The 17,887-nt window shown below is 57.7% G+C and overlaps 1 protein-coding gene across 15 annotated transcripts in view; it reads right to left on the bottom strand.

Moving 5' to 3' along the window:
* The window catches only part of PACS2 (phosphofurin acidic cluster sorting protein 2), an 82,468-nt gene that overhangs the window by 27,771 nt on the left and 36,810 nt on the right, over positions 1 to 17,887 (bottom strand). For 8 of the 15 annotated variants that reach the window (XM_055361740.2, XM_055361738.2, XM_055361742.2 and 5 more), the window contains exons 3-5: positions 16,377 to 16,466; positions 12,390 to 12,515; positions 121 to 283 (exon numbers count right to left, since the gene is read on the bottom strand). In XM_055361740.2, coding sequence (XP_055217715.1) covers positions 121 to 283; positions 12,390 to 12,515; positions 16,377 to 16,466 — 379 coding nt within the window. Of the gene's footprint in view, positions 1 to 120; positions 284 to 6,233; positions 6,318 to 12,389; positions 12,516 to 16,376; positions 16,467 to 17,887 lie in introns of all 15 variants that reach the window. The other 7 variants (XM_063698244.1, XM_063698238.1, XM_063698240.1 and 4 more) reach the window with 1 other exon arrangement.

The following is a 17,887-nucleotide window of genomic DNA, read 5'->3' as shown; positions in this document are numbered from 1 at the left end:
CATGCTCCGGACCCCCCACTCCTTAAGCCAGGCTGGACAGTTTCTGCCACCCGATGTGCCGTGGCTGGAAGGCAGGGCCTCCCCACAGCAGGGGCAGGAGCGGGCTGGCACCACACTCACCCGTGGACTTGGCCTTGGGGCCGGCCTGCATGGCGCTGTCTTCGTGGTCAATGGGCTGGCTGGACAGGGAGGCGATCCAGATCTCGGCCGCCTTGACGGGGGCCTCCTTGATGCTGCTGCAGAGGCTCAGCACCTGGCCACCTTCAGACGGGTGTTGCATCACCTGCAGGCCAGGGGCACGGTTCTAGAAAGCAGCACGACGGGAAGGAGCCCCGGTGCCCTGATGTGTGGGCTGGGGTTTCTGAAGGGCTTTCTCTCTCAGTGACAGCAAGGGGGACCCTCAGCAGGGCAGCCACAGGGCAGGGAGCATCCAGTGGACAGGAAACGTGGCCACTGGGGAGACGGGACAGATACGAGAGGAGGACACAGGAGCCAGGCGGACAGACGAGAGGAACACGTGGGAGCTTTCACGAACGGGCCATAAGTAGAGGGCACTGGGCTGTGCTGGAGAGGCCAGTGCCAGGCACAGTCACGAGGGACTGAGATGGATAGACGGGGTGTCCGCGGCCCTCCTGATCTCAGGCACGACTGCTGTCCATGCAGTGCCACCCAGGAAGATCCTGGCCCCCTGCTCCAACCCTGCCTCCACCCCTCCACCCACCCAAGAGCTCAGCAGCAGCAAAACAGTGTGTGAAGCCGGCCGCCCAACCCACAGGAGCCTACGCCCAGGGACCAGTGTCTGTGGGGTACCAAGGAGGAGCCGCCAGCACTCTGAGCCAGACCGGAATCTCCAGCAGCAGGAGACACCCACCAGGCCTGGCTCACAGGCCAGGCCCAGCTCCTGTATTGTGACACACTCAAACCAGGGAGCGGCAGAACAAGCCCCGGCCCCTCCTGCAGCCATGACCTGTGCCCAGGCACAGCCCCGCTGTGCCCCACGCCAGCCTCAGAACCACACGCCATGACGACAACTCTCAGACATCACAGCCTTGGGGCCATCTGTGCTCTAGAAGCCACCTTTTGGGGCTATCGGTTCACATCCAGATGTTAGGATTTTATAGACCAGATTTATTTATTTATTACTTTTTTGAGACAGAGTCTCATTCTGTGGCCCAGGCTGGTGTGCAATGGTGCGATCTTGGCTCACTGCAACCTCCGCCTCCTGGGTTCAAGTGATTCTCCTGCCTCAGCTTCCCAAGTACCTGGGATTACTTACAGGCGTCTGCCAGCACGCCCAGCTAAGTTTTGTATTTTTAGTAGAAACAGAGTTTCACCATGTTGGCCAGGATGGTCTCAAACTCCTGACCTCAAATGATCTGCCTGCCTCGGCCTCCCAAAGTGCTGGGATTACAGGCGTGAGCCACCACGCCCAGCCGACCAGATTTATTTTGATTGTGGGGTCCTGATTTAGGCTGCTAATTCTTCAATTAATCAAGGTAAAACAATGTTTAAAAGTTTACATTTGCCCTCATCTTCATTTCAGAAAATGACGAAGGGCAGCTGGCAGCTTCTGCCAACACTTGCACCCACTGCTGATGCCCTCGTGCCCACAACTCGCTGGGGCACACGCAGCTTCACGTACTTGGAGGCTGCTGTTGTCCAGGCCCCCAGCACCCTGAGTCGCCTTCTCAGAGTGGCATCTGATGTGGCAGGGTCTCAGTGTCACACAGGGGTGAGAACCTGGAAGCTCCGAAGCCCTCGGTCAGAAATGCTGAGCCCTTGCTGGGCATCCCAATAAAATGAGCTCAGTGGGGAGGGGACTGCCGGGCTGGGATCCTGGAGGAATCGAGGTGGGGCTCAGGCGGTGCTGCACCTGCTCACACCAACCTCCATGGGGCTCAGAGGGGTCTGGGCCCTTTTTCTCCTAAGAAAACCCTGCTCACTTCCTCCTTCGGGTGGGAGGGCAGGAAGGAATGGGGCCTCTTATCAAAGATGCTTTTGCCGGGATCCCTGGAGCTGGCTGTAGTGGGAATGCTCTGCTGGGCCCGCAGCAGGCCAGGGGCGGGTTGTTGATTAGCCCCTGCTCCACTCAGCCTGTGGTCGACCTATATGTGAACACTATTTTGATATCTGCAGGCCCTGGAAGTCCCAGGCCCCCACACTCCAGGCTGCATGTTCCTCTCCTCCTGACAGTGCTCCTTGGGGCGTGCGTCCTCCTGTCAAAGGGCCAGCCACCCCTGAGCTGGGCACTCCCCTGGGGTGATGCTGGCCGGCAAGTCACTGTCCTGGACTGTGGCCATTCCCACTCCTGCCCCTGCTGACCCTGAGACCACCCTCCCGGGTTAGTCCAGCAGATGCTCTGTGGATGCTCAGCGATCCTCAGCAAAGGGCTGGAGCTGCCTCACCGAGGGTGGCCCCAGGGCCCAGCTCCCTCCACCCCTGACCCTGACAGGCTCCTCCCTCTTCCATTTTCAAATAGATTTTAGTGACAAGGAAAATTGAGGCCGGGCACAGTGGTTCACGCCTGTAATCCTAACACTTTGGGAGGTTGAGGCAGGTGGATGGCTTGAGCTCAGGAGTTTGAGACCAGCCTGGGCAACATGGCAAAACTCTTATCTCTACAAAAAGTATAAAAAATTAGCCGGGCATGGTGGTGCGCACCTGTAGTCCCAGCTACTTGGGGACTGAGGTGGGAGGACTGCTTGGGCCCAGGGGCTTGAGGCTGCAGTGAGCCAAGATCACACTACTGCACTCCAGCCTGGGTGACAAAGTAAGACCCTGTCTCAAAAAAAAAAAAAAAAAAGAAAAAGAAAATTGCTCAGAATGTCACACTTACTTGTACAAATACTATAATAAAAATTTTGCAAAAACAAATAGTCATGCACTACGTAACGACAGAGGTATGTTCTGAGACATGCATGGTGAGGAGACCTTGTCATCTTGCCAACATCGCAGCAAGCAAGCCTGGATGGTGCTGCCCACCGTGCACCCGGGCCGCCGCCCACCGTGCACCCAGGACACCGCCCACCCCGCACCCGGGCCACCGCCCAACGTGCACCCGGGCCGCCCACCGCGCACCCAGGACACCGCCCACCGCGCACCCGGGCCGCCCACCGCGCACCCGGGCCACCGCCCACCGTGCACCCGGGCCACCACCCACCGCGCACCCAGGACAGTGCCCACCGTGCTCCCAGGCCGCCGCCCACCGCGCACCCAGGCCGCCGCCCACCGCGCACCCGGGCTGCAGCCCTCACTCTGCTCTACTGCACTTTGCTGATCTTTTGTTTTTTACAGTGAAGGCTTTTGGCAACCCTGCATCAAGCAAGTCTATCAGCGCCACTTTTCCAACAGCACGTGTTCACTTGGTGTCTCTGTGTCACATTTTGGTAATTCTCCCAATATTTCAAACTTCTTCACTATTATATCTGTATGGTGATCTGTGATCAGTGAGCTATGGTGTGACTATTACAATTGCTCTGGGGCACCACGAACATCACCCATGTAAGACGGTGAACTTAATCAGTAGGTGTGTGCGTCTGACTGCTCAGCCCACGGGCCATTCCCGTGTCTGTCTCTCCTGTGGCCTCTCTCTTCCGGGACACAATAATATGGAAATTAGGCCAATTACTAACTCTACGGGCCCCTAAGTGTTCAAGCGAAAGGAGGGGTTGCACATCTCTTTCAATGAGAACCTAGAAATGACTGAGTTTAGTGAAGAAGGCACGTCAGAACCGAGACAGGGTGAGGGCGAGGCCTCTTATACTAAATCACCAAGCAGTGAATGCAAAGAGAAAGCTCCTGAGGGAAAGGAAAATCGCTGCTCCAGCGAACACAGGAAGGAGAATCAGCAAAGCAGCCTCAGTGATGGTGTGGAGAGAGTGAGTGGCCCGGATGATCGAACCAGACAACACTCCTTTAAGCCAAAGCCTCATCCGGAGCAAGGCCCTGACTCCCTTCACCTCTGTGAAGGCTGAGAGAGGCGAGGAGGCTGCAGAAGAAGTTTGGAGCTGGCAGAAGTTGGTTCATGAGGTTTTAGTAAAGCAGCCGTCTCCATAACATAGAAATGCAAGGTGAAACGGTAAATGCTGACGGAGAAGCTGCAGCGAGTTATTCAGAAGATCCAGCTCAGATCATCGACGAAGGTGGCTACACTAAACAACAGATTTTCAACGTAGAAGACACAGCCTCCCATTGGAAGAAGATGCCATCTAGGACTTTCATAGCTAGAGAGGAGAAGTCGATGCCTGGCCTCAAAGCTTCAAAGGGCAGGCGGCCTCTCTTGCTAGGAGTGAAGGCAGCTGGTGACTTTAAGTTGAAGCCAATGCTCATTTACCATTCCTGAAATCCTAGGGCCCTTAAGAATTATGCAAAGTCGACTGTCTGTGTTCTGAAAATGGAACAACAAAGCCTGGATGACAGCACATCTGTTTACAGCACAATTGGCTGAATGTTTTAAGCCCACTGTGAGACCTATTGCTTGGGAAAAAAAAGGTTCCCTTCAAAATATGACTGCTCATTGACATGACCTGGTCACCCAAGAGCTCTGCTGGAGACTCGCAGGAGACGAACGTTGTTTTCATGGCTGCTCACACGACATCCATCAGGCAGCCCACGCATCAAGGAGTCATTTCAACTTTCAAGTCTTATTATTATTATTACTTGAGTTGGAGTTTCGCTCTGTTGCCCAGGCTGGAGTGCAATGACGCGATCTTGGCTCACTACAACCTCCGCCTCCCGGGTTCAAGTGATTCTCCTGCCTCAGCCTCCTGAGTAGCTGGGATTACAGGGGCCCGCCACCACGCCTGGCTAAATTTTATATTTTTAGCAGAGATGGCATTTCAACATGTTGGTCAGGCTGGTCTTGAACTCCTGACCTCAGATGATCCACCTGCCTTGACCTCCCAAAGTGCTGGGATTACAGGCGTGAGCCACTGCGCCCGGCCTCAAGTCTTATTATTTAAAAAAAATGTATTTCATTCATAAGGCTATAGCTACCATAGACAGTGATTCCTCTGATGGATCTGGGCAAGGTAAATTGGAAACCCCCTGGAAATGACTCACCATTCTTTTTTTTTCTTTTTTTTTTTTTGAGACGGAGTCTCACTCTGTCGCCCAGGCTGGAGCGCAGTGGCGCGATCTCGGCTCACTGCAAGCTCCACCTCCAGGTTCACACCATTCTCCTGCCTCAGCCTCCCGAGTAGCTGGGACTACAGGCGCCTGCCACCACGCCCAGCTAATTTTATATGTTTTTAGTAGAGACGGGGTTTCACTGTGTTAGCCAGGATGGTCTTGATCTCCTGACCTTGTGATTCGCCCGCTGTGGCCTCCCAAAGTGCTGGGATGACAGGCGTGAGCCACCACACCTGGCCCATTCTTTTTTTTTGAGACAGATTCTAACTCTTGTTGCCCAGGCTGGAGTGCAATGGTGCAATCTCGCTCACTACAACCTCCACTTCCCAGGTTCAAGCAATTCTCCTGCCTCACCCTCCCGAGTAGCTGGGACTTTAGGTGCCTGCCACCACACTCATTTGTTTTTTTTGTTTGTTTGAGACGAAGTCTCACTCTTGGCGCCCAGGCTGGAGTGCAATGTCGTGATCTTGGCTCACCGCAACTTCCGCCTCCTGGGTTCAAGCGATTCTCCTGCCTCAGCCTCCTGAGTGCTGGAATTACAGGCATGTGCCACCACACCCAGCTAATTTTGTATTTTTAGTAGAGACGGGGTTTCTCCATGTTGGTCAGGCTGGTCTCGAGCTCCCGACCTCAGGTGACCTGCCCGCCTTGGCCTCCCAAAGTGCTGGGATTACCGGCGTGAGCCATTGCACCCAGCCCACTAATTTTTTTGTTTGTTTGTTTGTTTTGAGACGGAGTCTCACTCTTGTCACCCAGGCTGGAATGCACTGGTGCAATCTCAGCTCACTGCAACCTCCGCCTCCCAGGTTCAACCGATTCTTCTGTCTCAGCCTACTAAGTAGCTGGAATTACAGGTGCCCTCTACCACACCTGGCTAATTTTTGTACTTTTAGTAGAGACAAGGTTTCACCATGTTGGCCAGGCTGGTCTCAAACTCCTGACCTCAGGTAATCCACCCGCCTCGGCCTCCCAAAGTGCTGGGATTACAGGTGTGAGCCACCGTGCCCAGCCTTTTTTTCTTTTTTTGTATTTTTAGCAGAGACAGCGTTTCACCATATTGGCCAGGCTGGTTTAGAACTCCTGACCTCAAATAATCTGCCCACCTTGGCCTCCCGAAGTGCTGGGATGACAGGCGTGAGCCACCGCACGTGGCCTGGATTCACCATTCTTGATACCATGAAGAACATCTGTGATTCATGGGAAAAAGTTGAGATATCAGCATTGACAGGAATTTGGGAGAAGTGGATTCCAACTCTCTCGTGGATGACTTTGAGGGCTCAAGGCTTCAGTGCAGGAAGGAAGTGCACATGTGGTGGAAATAGCAAGAGGACTGGGATTAGAAGCAGAGCCTGAGGACTGACTGAATTGCTGCAGTCTCATGAAGAAACTTCAGCTGATAAGAAGTGGCTTCTCATGGATGAGCAACGGAAGTGGTTTCTTAAGATGGAATCTGCTCCTGGTGAGGATGCTGTGAACACTGTAGAGTGACAACACAGGACTTGGGAGAGTCCACCATCTCGGTTAGTAACGCAGCAACGGGGTTTGAGAGGACTGACCCCAATTCTGAAATAATGGTGGGTAACATGGTACCAAACAGCACCGCATGCTATAGGGAACTATTTTGCGAAGAGTCAAGTATGCAGGAAACTTCTTTCTTGTCTTATTTAAGAAATTGCCACAGGCACCCTAGCCTTCAGCAACCAACACTCTGACCAGTAAGCACCCAACACTCTGACCAGTCAGCACCCACCCACACTAAGGACCCCCACCAGCCAAAGGGTTACAACTCCCCGAAGGCTCAGATGATTGTTAGCTTTTTCTTTTCTTTTTTTTGAGAGGAAGTCTTACTCTGTCACCCAGGCTAGAATGCAGTGGCGTGATCTCGGCTCACTGCAACCTCCGCCTCCCAGGTTAAAGTGATTCTCCTGCCTCCCCTCCCTAGTAGCTGGGATTACAGGTGTGAGCCACGACGCCCGGCTAATTTTTTTTTGTATTTTTAGTAGAGACGACATTTCACCACATTGGCCAGGCTGGTTTCAAGCGCCTGACCTCAGGTGATACGCCCGCCTTGGCCTCCCAAAGTGCTGGGATTACAGGCATGAGCCACCACACCCAGCTTTAGCAATATTTTAAAATTAATGTATGTATATATTTTTTGACATAATGCTATTGCACACTTAACAGACTACAGTACAGTGTAAACATAACTTTTATATGCACTGAAAAACCACGAAATTTGTGTGACTCACTTTATTTCAATATCCGTTTTTATTGGGGTGGCCTAGAACTGAACACACAATATCTTCAAGGTCAGCCTATATGAGAGACAGCCTCCTGCTCCTAGGCCACAGACCTGTAAAGCATGTTACTGTACTGAATACTGTAGGCAATTGTTACACATGGTAAGTATTTATGTGTCTAAACACATTTAAACACAGAAAAAGTAGGCTGGGCACGGTGGCTCATGCTTGAAATACCAACACTTGGCCGGGCACAGTGGCTCACGCCTGTAATCCCAGCACTTTGGGAGGCCGAGGTGGGCGGATCGCGAGGTCAGGAGATCCAGACCATCCTGGCTAACATGGTGAAACCCCGTCTCTACTAAAAATACAGAAAATTAGCCAGGCATAGGGGCGGGCACCTGTAGTCCCAGCTACTCGGGAGGCTGAGGCAGGAGAATGGCGTGAACCTGGGAGGTGGAGGTTGCAGTGAGCTGAGATCGCGCCACTGCACTCCAGCCTGGTCGACAGAGCGAGATTCTGTCTCAAAAAAAAAAAAAAGAAATACCAACACTTTGGGAGGCCCAGATAGACAGATCACTTGAGGTCAGGATTCAAGACCAGCCTGGACAACAGGGTGAAACCCTGTCTCCACTAAAAATAAAAAAATTAGTTGGGCGTGGTGACGAGCACCTGTAATCCCAACCACTCGGGAGGCGGAGGCAGGACAATCACTTGAACCCGGGAGGTGGAGGTTGCAGTGAACTGAGATCGTGCCACTGCACTATAAAAGTGAGACCACGTCACGAAAAAAATTTAAAAATAAAAAGCACAGTAAAAATAAAGTATAAAAGACATAAAGTGGTGCCTGTGAATAGGGCACTGACGATGGCAGAGCCTGCGGGGCTGGAGGTGGCTCTGGACAAGCTGGTGGGTGAGTGAGTAATGCGAAGGCCTGGGAGGTCGCCACGCACCGCCGTGTAGGGGTGGACGTGTGTGTGGATGCGAAGGCCTGGGAGATCGCCACGCACCGCCGTGTAGGGGTGGACGTGTGTGTGGATGCGAAGGCCTGGGAGGTCGCCATGCACCGCCGTGTAGGGGTGGACGTGTGTGTGGATGCGAAGGCCTGGGAGGTCGCCACGCACCGCCGTGTAGGGGTGGACGTGTGTGTGGATGCGAAGGCCTGGGAGGTCGCCATGCACCGCCGTGTAGGGGTGGACGTGTGTGTGGATGCGAAGGCCTGGGAGGTCGCCATGCACCGCCGTGTAGGGGTGGACGTGTGTGTGACCAGGCCCTGGACACCTGGGCCACACTGAGTTCATACAGGAATAAAGTAACTGTGCTATGGTGTTACGATGGCTACCATGTCATCAGGAGATAGGAAGTGTCCAGTGCCATCATATTCTCACGGGGCCACCCATTGATATGCAGCCCACACCTGACTGGGCTGTCGTCAGCAGCCTGTGGCCGTGCAGACACTCACAGAGAGAAACTAAAGGGAATCCAGCATGCAAATGGTCAGGGTGACGCTCCCGCGCTGTCCTTACCCTGAGGTCTTCCTGTATCCCACCATGAGCCGCCCGGCCCTCACAGGTCCCCTTGGGCTGGACCTGGCCCCAGTGGCATGTGCAGCTTGTGGCGAGGCCACAAGAGGAGTCCAGCTGTGCAAAGAAGCATGGCTGCTCCCTCAGCCACCACCGCACTCCCAGGTCACCCCTTCGCCTGGTCATGGGTCTGTCAACCTTCCTGTCTTGTTGGGGAGCCCACAGGCCCCAGCCTCAGACAATGGCCACCAGCTGGCATGCCTGCGTCCCCCAGGCTGCAGCGCCAGGGTGGTCTGGCCACACGAACGCCCACCCCTACACACTCCCTCTATGGGTGCTGGGGTGAGTTCCGAGAGCCACACCACAGGAGAAGGCCCCACGTCTGCCCCCACCGCACACCTGCCTCTGCGGAGCTGCCTCTGAGAGGGACCACCTGCAGTCAGCTCAAGCTTCCTGAGAGGTGGCAGGCGGAGGCGCATGCCCAGCAGGCCCTGGGGCTGCGGTCACTCCTGATGGTCTCAGCCAGAACTGCTGGTCAGCCTGCAGACCTAAGCCACCCCACGCCGGCGTCCAGCTCCTGGCACCCATGAGGCCCGGCCCCTACCCTGGGCCACCTTGGACTTCACTTCCTCAGCCTCAGATTAAGTCCAGGGCTCTGGGCCTCAGCTCACACAGAATGAGTGCCAGGTGAGGGCAGAGCTATGGTGTGGCAGGGGCCCAGGCTGCTCCCAGCCCCTCCTGCCCCCTGCGTGTGCACCCATTTGAAGGGAGGTGACACCTGTGTCCCCACAGCCATCGCCTCCTGCTCTCCCCACAGCCTGGAGGTCCTGGGCAGGTGCCCCCCACATCCTCTCCCACCACACTCTCAGCCCTGGCCTCGAGTCTGCTCAACGGCCCGCCTCACCCCACCCTGTACCCTCAAGGACCCTTCCCCACCGCCGAGCACTACTCTCAAATGCATGGCGCCAGCCTCACCGACACCCCACTCTCACGACAGTCCCTATGGCAGCACCCATGCCCTCACCCCCGTCTCAGGTGTGCAGTCTCGGAGCCAGCAAGCCCCCACGGCACAGCTGCCTGAGCGCAGCTGGTGAGAGCCCCCCACCTCTGCCACCTGTGTCCATCTGTGCCCTCGGGGCTGTCCCGCCTCCGCAATCTCCCGTGCTCACACTCTCAATAAGCCAGCAACGCTCACAGGTGGGAACCAGCCCCAAAAGGTGGCAGGACACAGAGAGCCCATGAACCGCCCTGGTGCTCGGGGACACATGGGAGGACCCAACTAGGTTCTGGGACCAGGCTGCCAGTGGAAGGTGGAAGGATGCCCTGAGGGTCTGGAGGAGATGGTGGAGGGGAGAGCGAGGAGCAGTCAGATGACCTCGGCTTTGGAAGCCACAGGTGCAGGGCGAGGGAGCCTTGGGGTGGGGGCCGCAGGCTCAGGGGCAGGGCACTGGAACTACATCCAGGGGTGGGGCTTTTCTGCCAAGAGTGAAGAACAGATGATGGGATTTCAAGCAGCAGACGATGTGGCTGGTGTGACCTGGGGTGGGGGAAGGTTGCTCCAGCCTCCCCCCGGGGATCAGGAGGGGACAGCCCAAGGCTGGGAGGACAGGCGAGGGAGGGGCCTGGGAGCAGAGGCCAGCATTCAGGGCAAGGATGCCAAACACAGAAGCACCAATGCTGAGAGGGGCTGGGAGGAGCCGCCTGGGGCACTGGGGTGCAGACTGAGAGATGTGGGCGGAGCAGCCTGGGGCAGGAGCTCACAGGGACCGGCAGGGATCAGCAGGACATCGCCTGCATGGCTAATGGGAAACACAGGGACCAGCAGGGATCAGCAGGACATCGCCTGCATGGCTAATGGGAAACACAGGGACCGGCAGGGATCAGCAGGACATCGCCTGCATGGCTAATGGGAAACACAGGGACCGGCAGGGATCAGCAGGACATCGCCTGCATGGCTAATGGGAAACACAGGGACCGGCAGGGATCAGCAGGACATCGCCTGCATGGCTAATGGGAAACACAGGGACCGGCAGGGATCAGCAGGACATCGCCTGCACGGCTAATGGGAAACACAGGGACTGGCAGGGATCAGCAGGACATCGCCTGCATGGCTAATGGGAAACAGAGCCTGCATGAGCTCCCCACAGTGCCTGGACCCTCCTGCTCCACAGGAAGCATGCGGTGGCTCCCAGGAGGCTCTCACAGCCCAGAGAGCATCCCTGAGCTACCTGTTCACCCATCGCTCAGCCTGCAGGAGGGAGGCTAGGATGATGGGCAGCTCCAGGCCACCAGAGGGGTCCCAGGGCCCTGGGAAGTGCAGCCTGGAGGCCCGGTCCACCTGTGCTGTCCGTGGTTTGCAGAAGGAACCGGGAAGACTGCAAAGCTTGTCTGAGGCGGCGGCACGGAGAAGCGAGGCCTCGGGACGCCACTGCTGCTTCCTGTACCCTCCACGCTCCCATCTCCCAGGGCAGCAGGGAGGGCTGAGCCCAGAGTAGTACTTGGCACTTGTCCTGGATGTGTAAGTGGGGGTGTGTGAGGATCTGGGGGATCTAGCGCTTGACCTGGGAGACAGGAGGCCTGCAGGCTGGGCCTGGGAGTGTGGGGGAACCAGCTACAAGTGGGCACCCCCACTGTCCTAGCCCCAAGCCCCAGGAGCAGGGGGACAAAGTGGGAAGAAGAGGGGCTGGGGGGCTCTGGCATCTCCGGCTCCCAATGAGCCCCACGATAGGGAAAGTTCTGCAGCAAAAGAGACAAACTGGTCTGGGACCCTGGGCTGCCCCTTCTCCCAGAGCCAATCTTGCAGCCCCGAAAGGGTCCATGAGAAAGTCTGAGGCCTCAGCCTGGGGTGTCTTCTCCCAGGCCCCCACGCCCTACCGCAGCCTCCTTGGAACGCTGGGTCCTCTGGAGCAAGGTGTGCTGCTGCTTGGCTGTTTCTTTTCCTTTTGAGGTACTTCCCCTTCTTTCCCCTCCAGGGAACTCCAGACACCCCTCTGACCTCTGGATGCTGCCCCCGCCCTGCTCGGGTATCGTCGCTAGCCCCTTCACAGAACTGACACCTGTCCTGCTCCTGCTCAGCCAATCCTGGGCCAGAGCACGTGCTGAGCAGGATGCACCTGTGGTGTGGGGACAGCAGCGATTCCTCCATGGGAAGGACTCCAGAGCAGCCTGACCCAAAACCCAGCCTCCACTGAAGGGCACGACAGGCTCGTTAGAGGGGAGTGCGCGCGGCTGCAGGCATGTGGGGAGCCATGCTAGGCGGCAAGGGAAAGTCAGAGAGGAAGCACCACCTGGGGCCGCACCCGGCCCTTATGGTGGAGCCTGGCCGCCCAGGCTCCTCTCATCATTTTCACCTGATCCCTGGACATCTGGACCCAGGAGAGACATCTCCATCTCCCACGGCGAATGCTCTGGCGCCCGGGTGGCCATCTCCCATGGGCGAATGTTCTGGCGCCCGGGTGGCCAGCCCGACGCAGGCCACGCCAGATGGAGCACTCACCTCAGCCATGCTGATGGAGCCCGCAGCCAGCGTCTTGTAGCCCAGGATGGTTCTGTTCTTGTAGCGCTTTCTGCGCTGCAGCATGATCTGAAGCTTGTTGCCTTCCCTCTTCAAGAAGTGAGGATACTGTGGGCACAAGTGCGAGTGGCAGCTGAGGGTGCACCGGGGCCCCAGGCAGCATCACGGCCTCTGACGGCCCAGCCACCCTGCAGCCTGCGACCAGGCCAACCTGCTGCCCATGCGATCGGAAGGACACCCACAGTCGGGCCCCCAAGTTCATTCCAGTGGCATGCCGGTCCCCAGGGCCCTTCCTTTACCCAACACAACCAAGAGTGAGCCAGTCGCCAGAGCTCAGGCCCCGAGGGCTCCGCCCCATGCTAACAGCCACGGCAGGCGGACGAGGACTACGTGCTGCAGTGTTCGGGATGGCCGAGAGCGCCTGTAGACACTCGGAAACAGTGCGGCGGCTCATGTGCCTGAGGCAATCAGCAAGGTGTGACCCAGGACGCTTTTCTGTGAGGGGCACACAGGGCGGGGAGGGCTCTCCCTCCGATGCCCCCTGTGCACCCAACTCGCCTGCACATCTCACCACAGGCTCCCTGTCCAGCAGGGCTCCAGCAAGCTGATGTTCACAAGTATCTCTTAGACACTCAGAGTTCACAAGTAAAAATCAGTGTAAATACTTAGGGGAAGATGGGGCTGTTCACCACCCTAACTGCGGTGGTGCTGACATGCCTGAGCATGCCTATCAAAACCCACTGAACCATGGAGCACTGGGCCAGGCGCGGTGGCTCACACCTGTAATCTCGGCACTTTGGGAGGCCAAGCTGGGCGGATCACCTGAGGTAGGGAGTTTGAGACCACCCTAGCCAACATGGCAAAACCCCATCTCTACAAAAATACAAAAATTAGCCGGGCTCACTGTCACCTCCACCTCCCGGGTTCAAGCGATCCTCCTGCCTCAGCCTCCCGAACAGCTGGCATTGCTTGTGAACTCGGAGTTTCCCCTATCTTTTTAAATAGAAGAGCAAAATAGCCTTGACTCAGTAAGTGTTTTTTTGCCCTCATTATTATAGTCTCTCTTTTTTTTGAGATGGAGTCTCACTCTGTCCCCCAGGCTGGAGTGCTATGGCATGATCTCAGCTCACTGCAACCAACCTCCACCTCCTGGGTTCAAGCGATTCTCCTGCCACCTGCCTCGGCCTCCCGAAGTGCTGGGATTACAGGCATGAGCCACCACACCCGGCCTTACATTCTCTTTATCATAGATAAGGAATGAAAAACTAGGCTGGGCATGGTGTTTCACGCCTGTAATCCCAGCACTTTGAGAGGCCGAGGCAGGCAGATCATGCAGTCAGGAGTTCGAGACCAGCCTGGCCAACATGGTGAAACCCCGTCTCAACTAAAGATACGAAAAATAGCCGGGCGTGGTGGCGCACGCCTGTAATCCCAGCTGCTCGGGAGGCTGAAGCAGGAGAATCGCTTGAACTCGGGAGGTGGAGGTTGCAGTGAGCCGAGACTGCACCAGGCTGGGTGACAAGCAGAGACTCCATCTCAAAAACAAACAAACAAACAAAAAACAAAGAAAAACTCAACCTAATAAACAAATACAAATCTTCTAATCATTTAAGAATAAACCATAATCAACAGAAGATCTGCAGTAACACAGGACACTGGTGGCAATAATGAGACAAATGCTCTCACCCCAGGGGACAGTGATGAGGGGGACCCGTCACCCCGGGGGACAGTGATGAGGGTGCCCATCACCCCAGGGGACAGTGATGAGGGGGGGGCCGTCACCCCAGGGGACAGTGATGAGGGTGCCCGTCTCCCCAGGGGACAGTGATGAGGGGGACCCGTCACCCCGGGGGACAGTGATGAGGGGGGCCCATCACCCCAGGGGACAGTGATGAGGAGGGGCCATCACCCCAGGGGACAGTGATGAGGGTGCCCGTCTCCCCAGGGGACAGTGATAAGGGGGTGCCCGTCACCCCAGGGACAGTGATGGGGGTGCCCGTCACCCCAGGGACAGTGATGGGGGGGCCCGTCACCCCAGGGGACAGTGATGGGGGGGGCCCGTCTCCCCAGGGGACAGTGATGGGGGTGCCCATCACCCCAGGGGACAGTGATGGGGGTGCCCGTCTCCCCAGGGGACAGTGATGAGGGGGTGCCCGTCACCCCAGGGACAGTGATGGGGGTGCCCGTCACCCCAGGGACAGTGATGGGGGGGCCCGTCACCCCAGGGGACAGTGATGGGGGGGGCCCGTCTCCCCAGGGGACAGTGATGAGGGGGCCCGTCACCCCAGGGGACAGTGATGAGGGGGCCCGTCTCCCCAGGGGACAGTGATGGGGGGGCCCGTCTCCCCAGGGGACAGTGATGGGGGGGCCCGTCTCCCCAGGGGACAGTGATGAGGGTGCCCGTCTCCCCAGGGGACAGTGATGAGGGGGTGCCCGTCTCCCCAGGGGACAGTGATGAGGGGGTGCCTGTCACCCCAGGGACAGTGATGGGGGGGCCCGTCACCCCAGGGGACAGTGATGGGGGGGGCCCGTCTCCCCAGGGGACAGTGATGGGGGGGCCCGTCTCCCCAGGGGACAGTGATGAGGGGGCCCGTCACCCCAGGGGACAGTGATGAGGGGGCCCGTCTCCCCAGGGGACAGTGATGAGGGGGTGCCCGTCTCCCCAGGAGACAGTGGTGAGGGGGTGCCCATCACCCCAGGGACAGTGATGGGGGGGCCCGTCACCCCAGGGGACAGTGATGGGGGGGCCCGTCTCCCCAGGGGACAGTGATGGGGGGGCCCGTCTCCCCAGGGGACAGTGATGGGGGGACCCGTCTCCCCAGGGGACAGTGATGGGGGGGCCCGTCACCCCAGGGGACAGTGATGAGGGGGCCCGTCTCCCCAGGGGACAGTGATGAGGGGGCCCGTCACCCCAGGGGACAGTGATGAGGGGTGCCCATCTCCCCAGGGGACACTGATGAGGGGGGCCCGTCTCCCCAGGGGACAGTGATGAGGGCGCCCGTCACCCCAGGGGACAGTGATGAGGCGTGCCTGTCTCCCCAGGGGACACTGATGAGGGGGCCCATCTCCCCAGGGGACAGTGATGGGGAGGGCCCGTCTCCCCAGGGGACAGTGATGAGGGGGGGCCCGTCTCCCCAGGGGACAGTGATGAGGGGTGCCATCACCCCAGGGGACAGTGATGAGGGGGCCCATCTCCCCAGGGGACAGTGATGAGGGGGTCCATCTCCCCAGGGGACAGTGATGGGGGGGCCCGTCTCCCCAGGGAACAGTGATGAGGGGGGGCCCATCTCCCCAGGGGACAGTGATGAGGCGGCCCGTCTCCCCAGGGGACAGTGATGAGGGGGCCCATCTCCCCAGGGGACAGAGATGAGGGGGGGCCCGTCTCCCCAGAGGACAGTGATGAGGGGGGCCCGTCTCCCCAGGGGACAGTGATGAGGGTGCCCATCACCCCAGGGGATAGTAATGGGGGGGCCCATCACCCCAGGGGACAGTGATGATGGGGCCCATCACCCCAGGGGATGGTGATGAGGGGTACCCTCTTCCCAGGGGACACTGATGAGGGGGGCCCGTCTCCCCAGGGGACAGTGATGAGGGGGGCCCGTCTCCCCAGGGGACAGTGATGAGGGGGCCCATCTCCCCAGGGGACAGTGATGAGGGGGGGCCCGTCTCCCCAGAGGACAGTGATGAGGGGGGCCCGTCTCCCCAGGGGACAGTGATGAGGGTGCCCATCACCCCAGGGGATAGTAATGGGGGGGCCCATCACCCCAGGGGACAGTGATGACGGGGCCCATCACCCCAGGGGATGGTGATGAGGGGTACCCTCTTCCCAGGGGACACTGATGAGGGGGGCCCATCTCCCCAGGGGACAGTGATGAGGGGGGCCCATCTCCCCAGGGGACAGTGATGAGGGGGGCCCATCTCCCCAGGGGACAGTGATGAGGGTGTCGTCACCACTGGTGAAAGACTCACCTGCAAGGAGAAGGTCAGGGCCAGGTCTGTCTCCACTTGTCCACTGGGGGGCAGCACAATCTCATGGGACCGCAGGATTCGTTTGGAGCCCTGTGATTAAGCAAGACCTGTTCTAGCTCAAAGGACTGCATATCAGCAGGAAACCAGGCAAAGACACCGTGACTCCTGCACTCTAAAACTGGCAGGATTGCAGCCCTGCAGTCTGGGGGTGGTAGGCACAGGCTGGGGTAATTCTCAGAGGTGCCCTGGCATCTTTCCCAAGAACCTTAAAAACATGGAGACCCTTCGGCCCACATGTTCCACCTCCAGGAATCTGCCCTAAGACATGAGAAACCAGGAGCGGCTCCTGCTGAAGTTAACGCGATCACAAAACAGATTCCACGGCCAGGTGCAGCAGCACCTGACTGCGCTGCCCAAGTCTGTCTGGCAGAACAAATCTGGAGGCACCAAGCCTCTTCTGGTTTTGGTTTTGAGAGACAGGTCTCGCTGTGTTGCTCAGGCTGGACTTGAGCTCCCGGGCTCAAGCAATCCTCCTGCCTCAGCCTCCTAAGTAGCTCAGCCTACAGGCATGTGCCTCCATGCTTGGCTTAAAGCATTTTTTTATTTTTTGTTTTTATTTTTTGAGACAGGGTCTCTGTCACCCAGGCTGTGGGGCAGTGGCTGAATCTCAACTCACTACAGCCTTGACCTCCTAGGCTCAGGCAATCCTCCAGCCTCAGCCTCCCTAGCACCTGGGACTACAGGCATGTACCACCACAAAAAAATATACAATAATTTTTGTATTTTGTTAAGAGACAAGGATTAGTCATGTTGCCCAGACTGGTCTCCAACTCCTGAGTTCAAGCAATCCACCCTCCTCGGCCTCCCAAAGTGCTGGGATTACAGGCATGAGCCACTGCACCTGGCCTAAAGCATTTTCTAAAAAGAAGAATGACCAGGGCTGACCGGTCCTCTCAGAAAATAAAACGTACAGAGATACAATACTTAAAATACGGAGATGCTGTCACAAAAATGAGGGTAGTAGAAGCCTAGATATAGGTGCAGGAAATGCACGAGCACCTGAAAACACAGTTCATACCCAGTGAGCTTCAGGCCAGCAGGAGACATCACACGCACTTGTGCTAAGTGGATAACGAGTCATTTGCGTGAAAGACAACAGGACCCCAACCACAAACTTTATATCAAAATAGATTCCTAATGGATTGAACGTGCTTATCGCGGTGCTGTTTTAAATGGGACCATCCCAACAAGGATGAGCTCGGGGACCTCGTGCCCCGAGAAACAAGCAGCCGCTGTGGGGTCCCAGGCACAAGGTTCCCGGAGGCCGGCGCATGGGACACAGTGGATGAGAGGCTCCCAGAGGCCGGCGCGCGGGACACAGTGGATGAGAGGCTCCCGGAGGCCGGCGCGCGGGACACAGTGGATGAGAGGTGCCAGGTGGCTGGAGGGCGGGCGGGGGTCCAGGACAGACAACAGGAGCCCGGGGCCAGCCCAGGTTCGGGTGGGAGCAG

The sequence above is a fragment of the Gorilla gorilla genome, chromosome 15 (assembly GCF_029281585.2).
Source record: "Gorilla gorilla gorilla isolate KB3781 chromosome 15, NHGRI_mGorGor1-v2.1_pri, whole genome shotgun sequence".
NCBI classification, from domain to species: Eukaryota; Metazoa; Chordata; class Mammalia; order Primates; family Hominidae; genus Gorilla; species Gorilla gorilla.
Note: the sequence above shows the minus strand (reverse complement) of the source record. Positions and strands in the feature narration are given on the sequence as shown.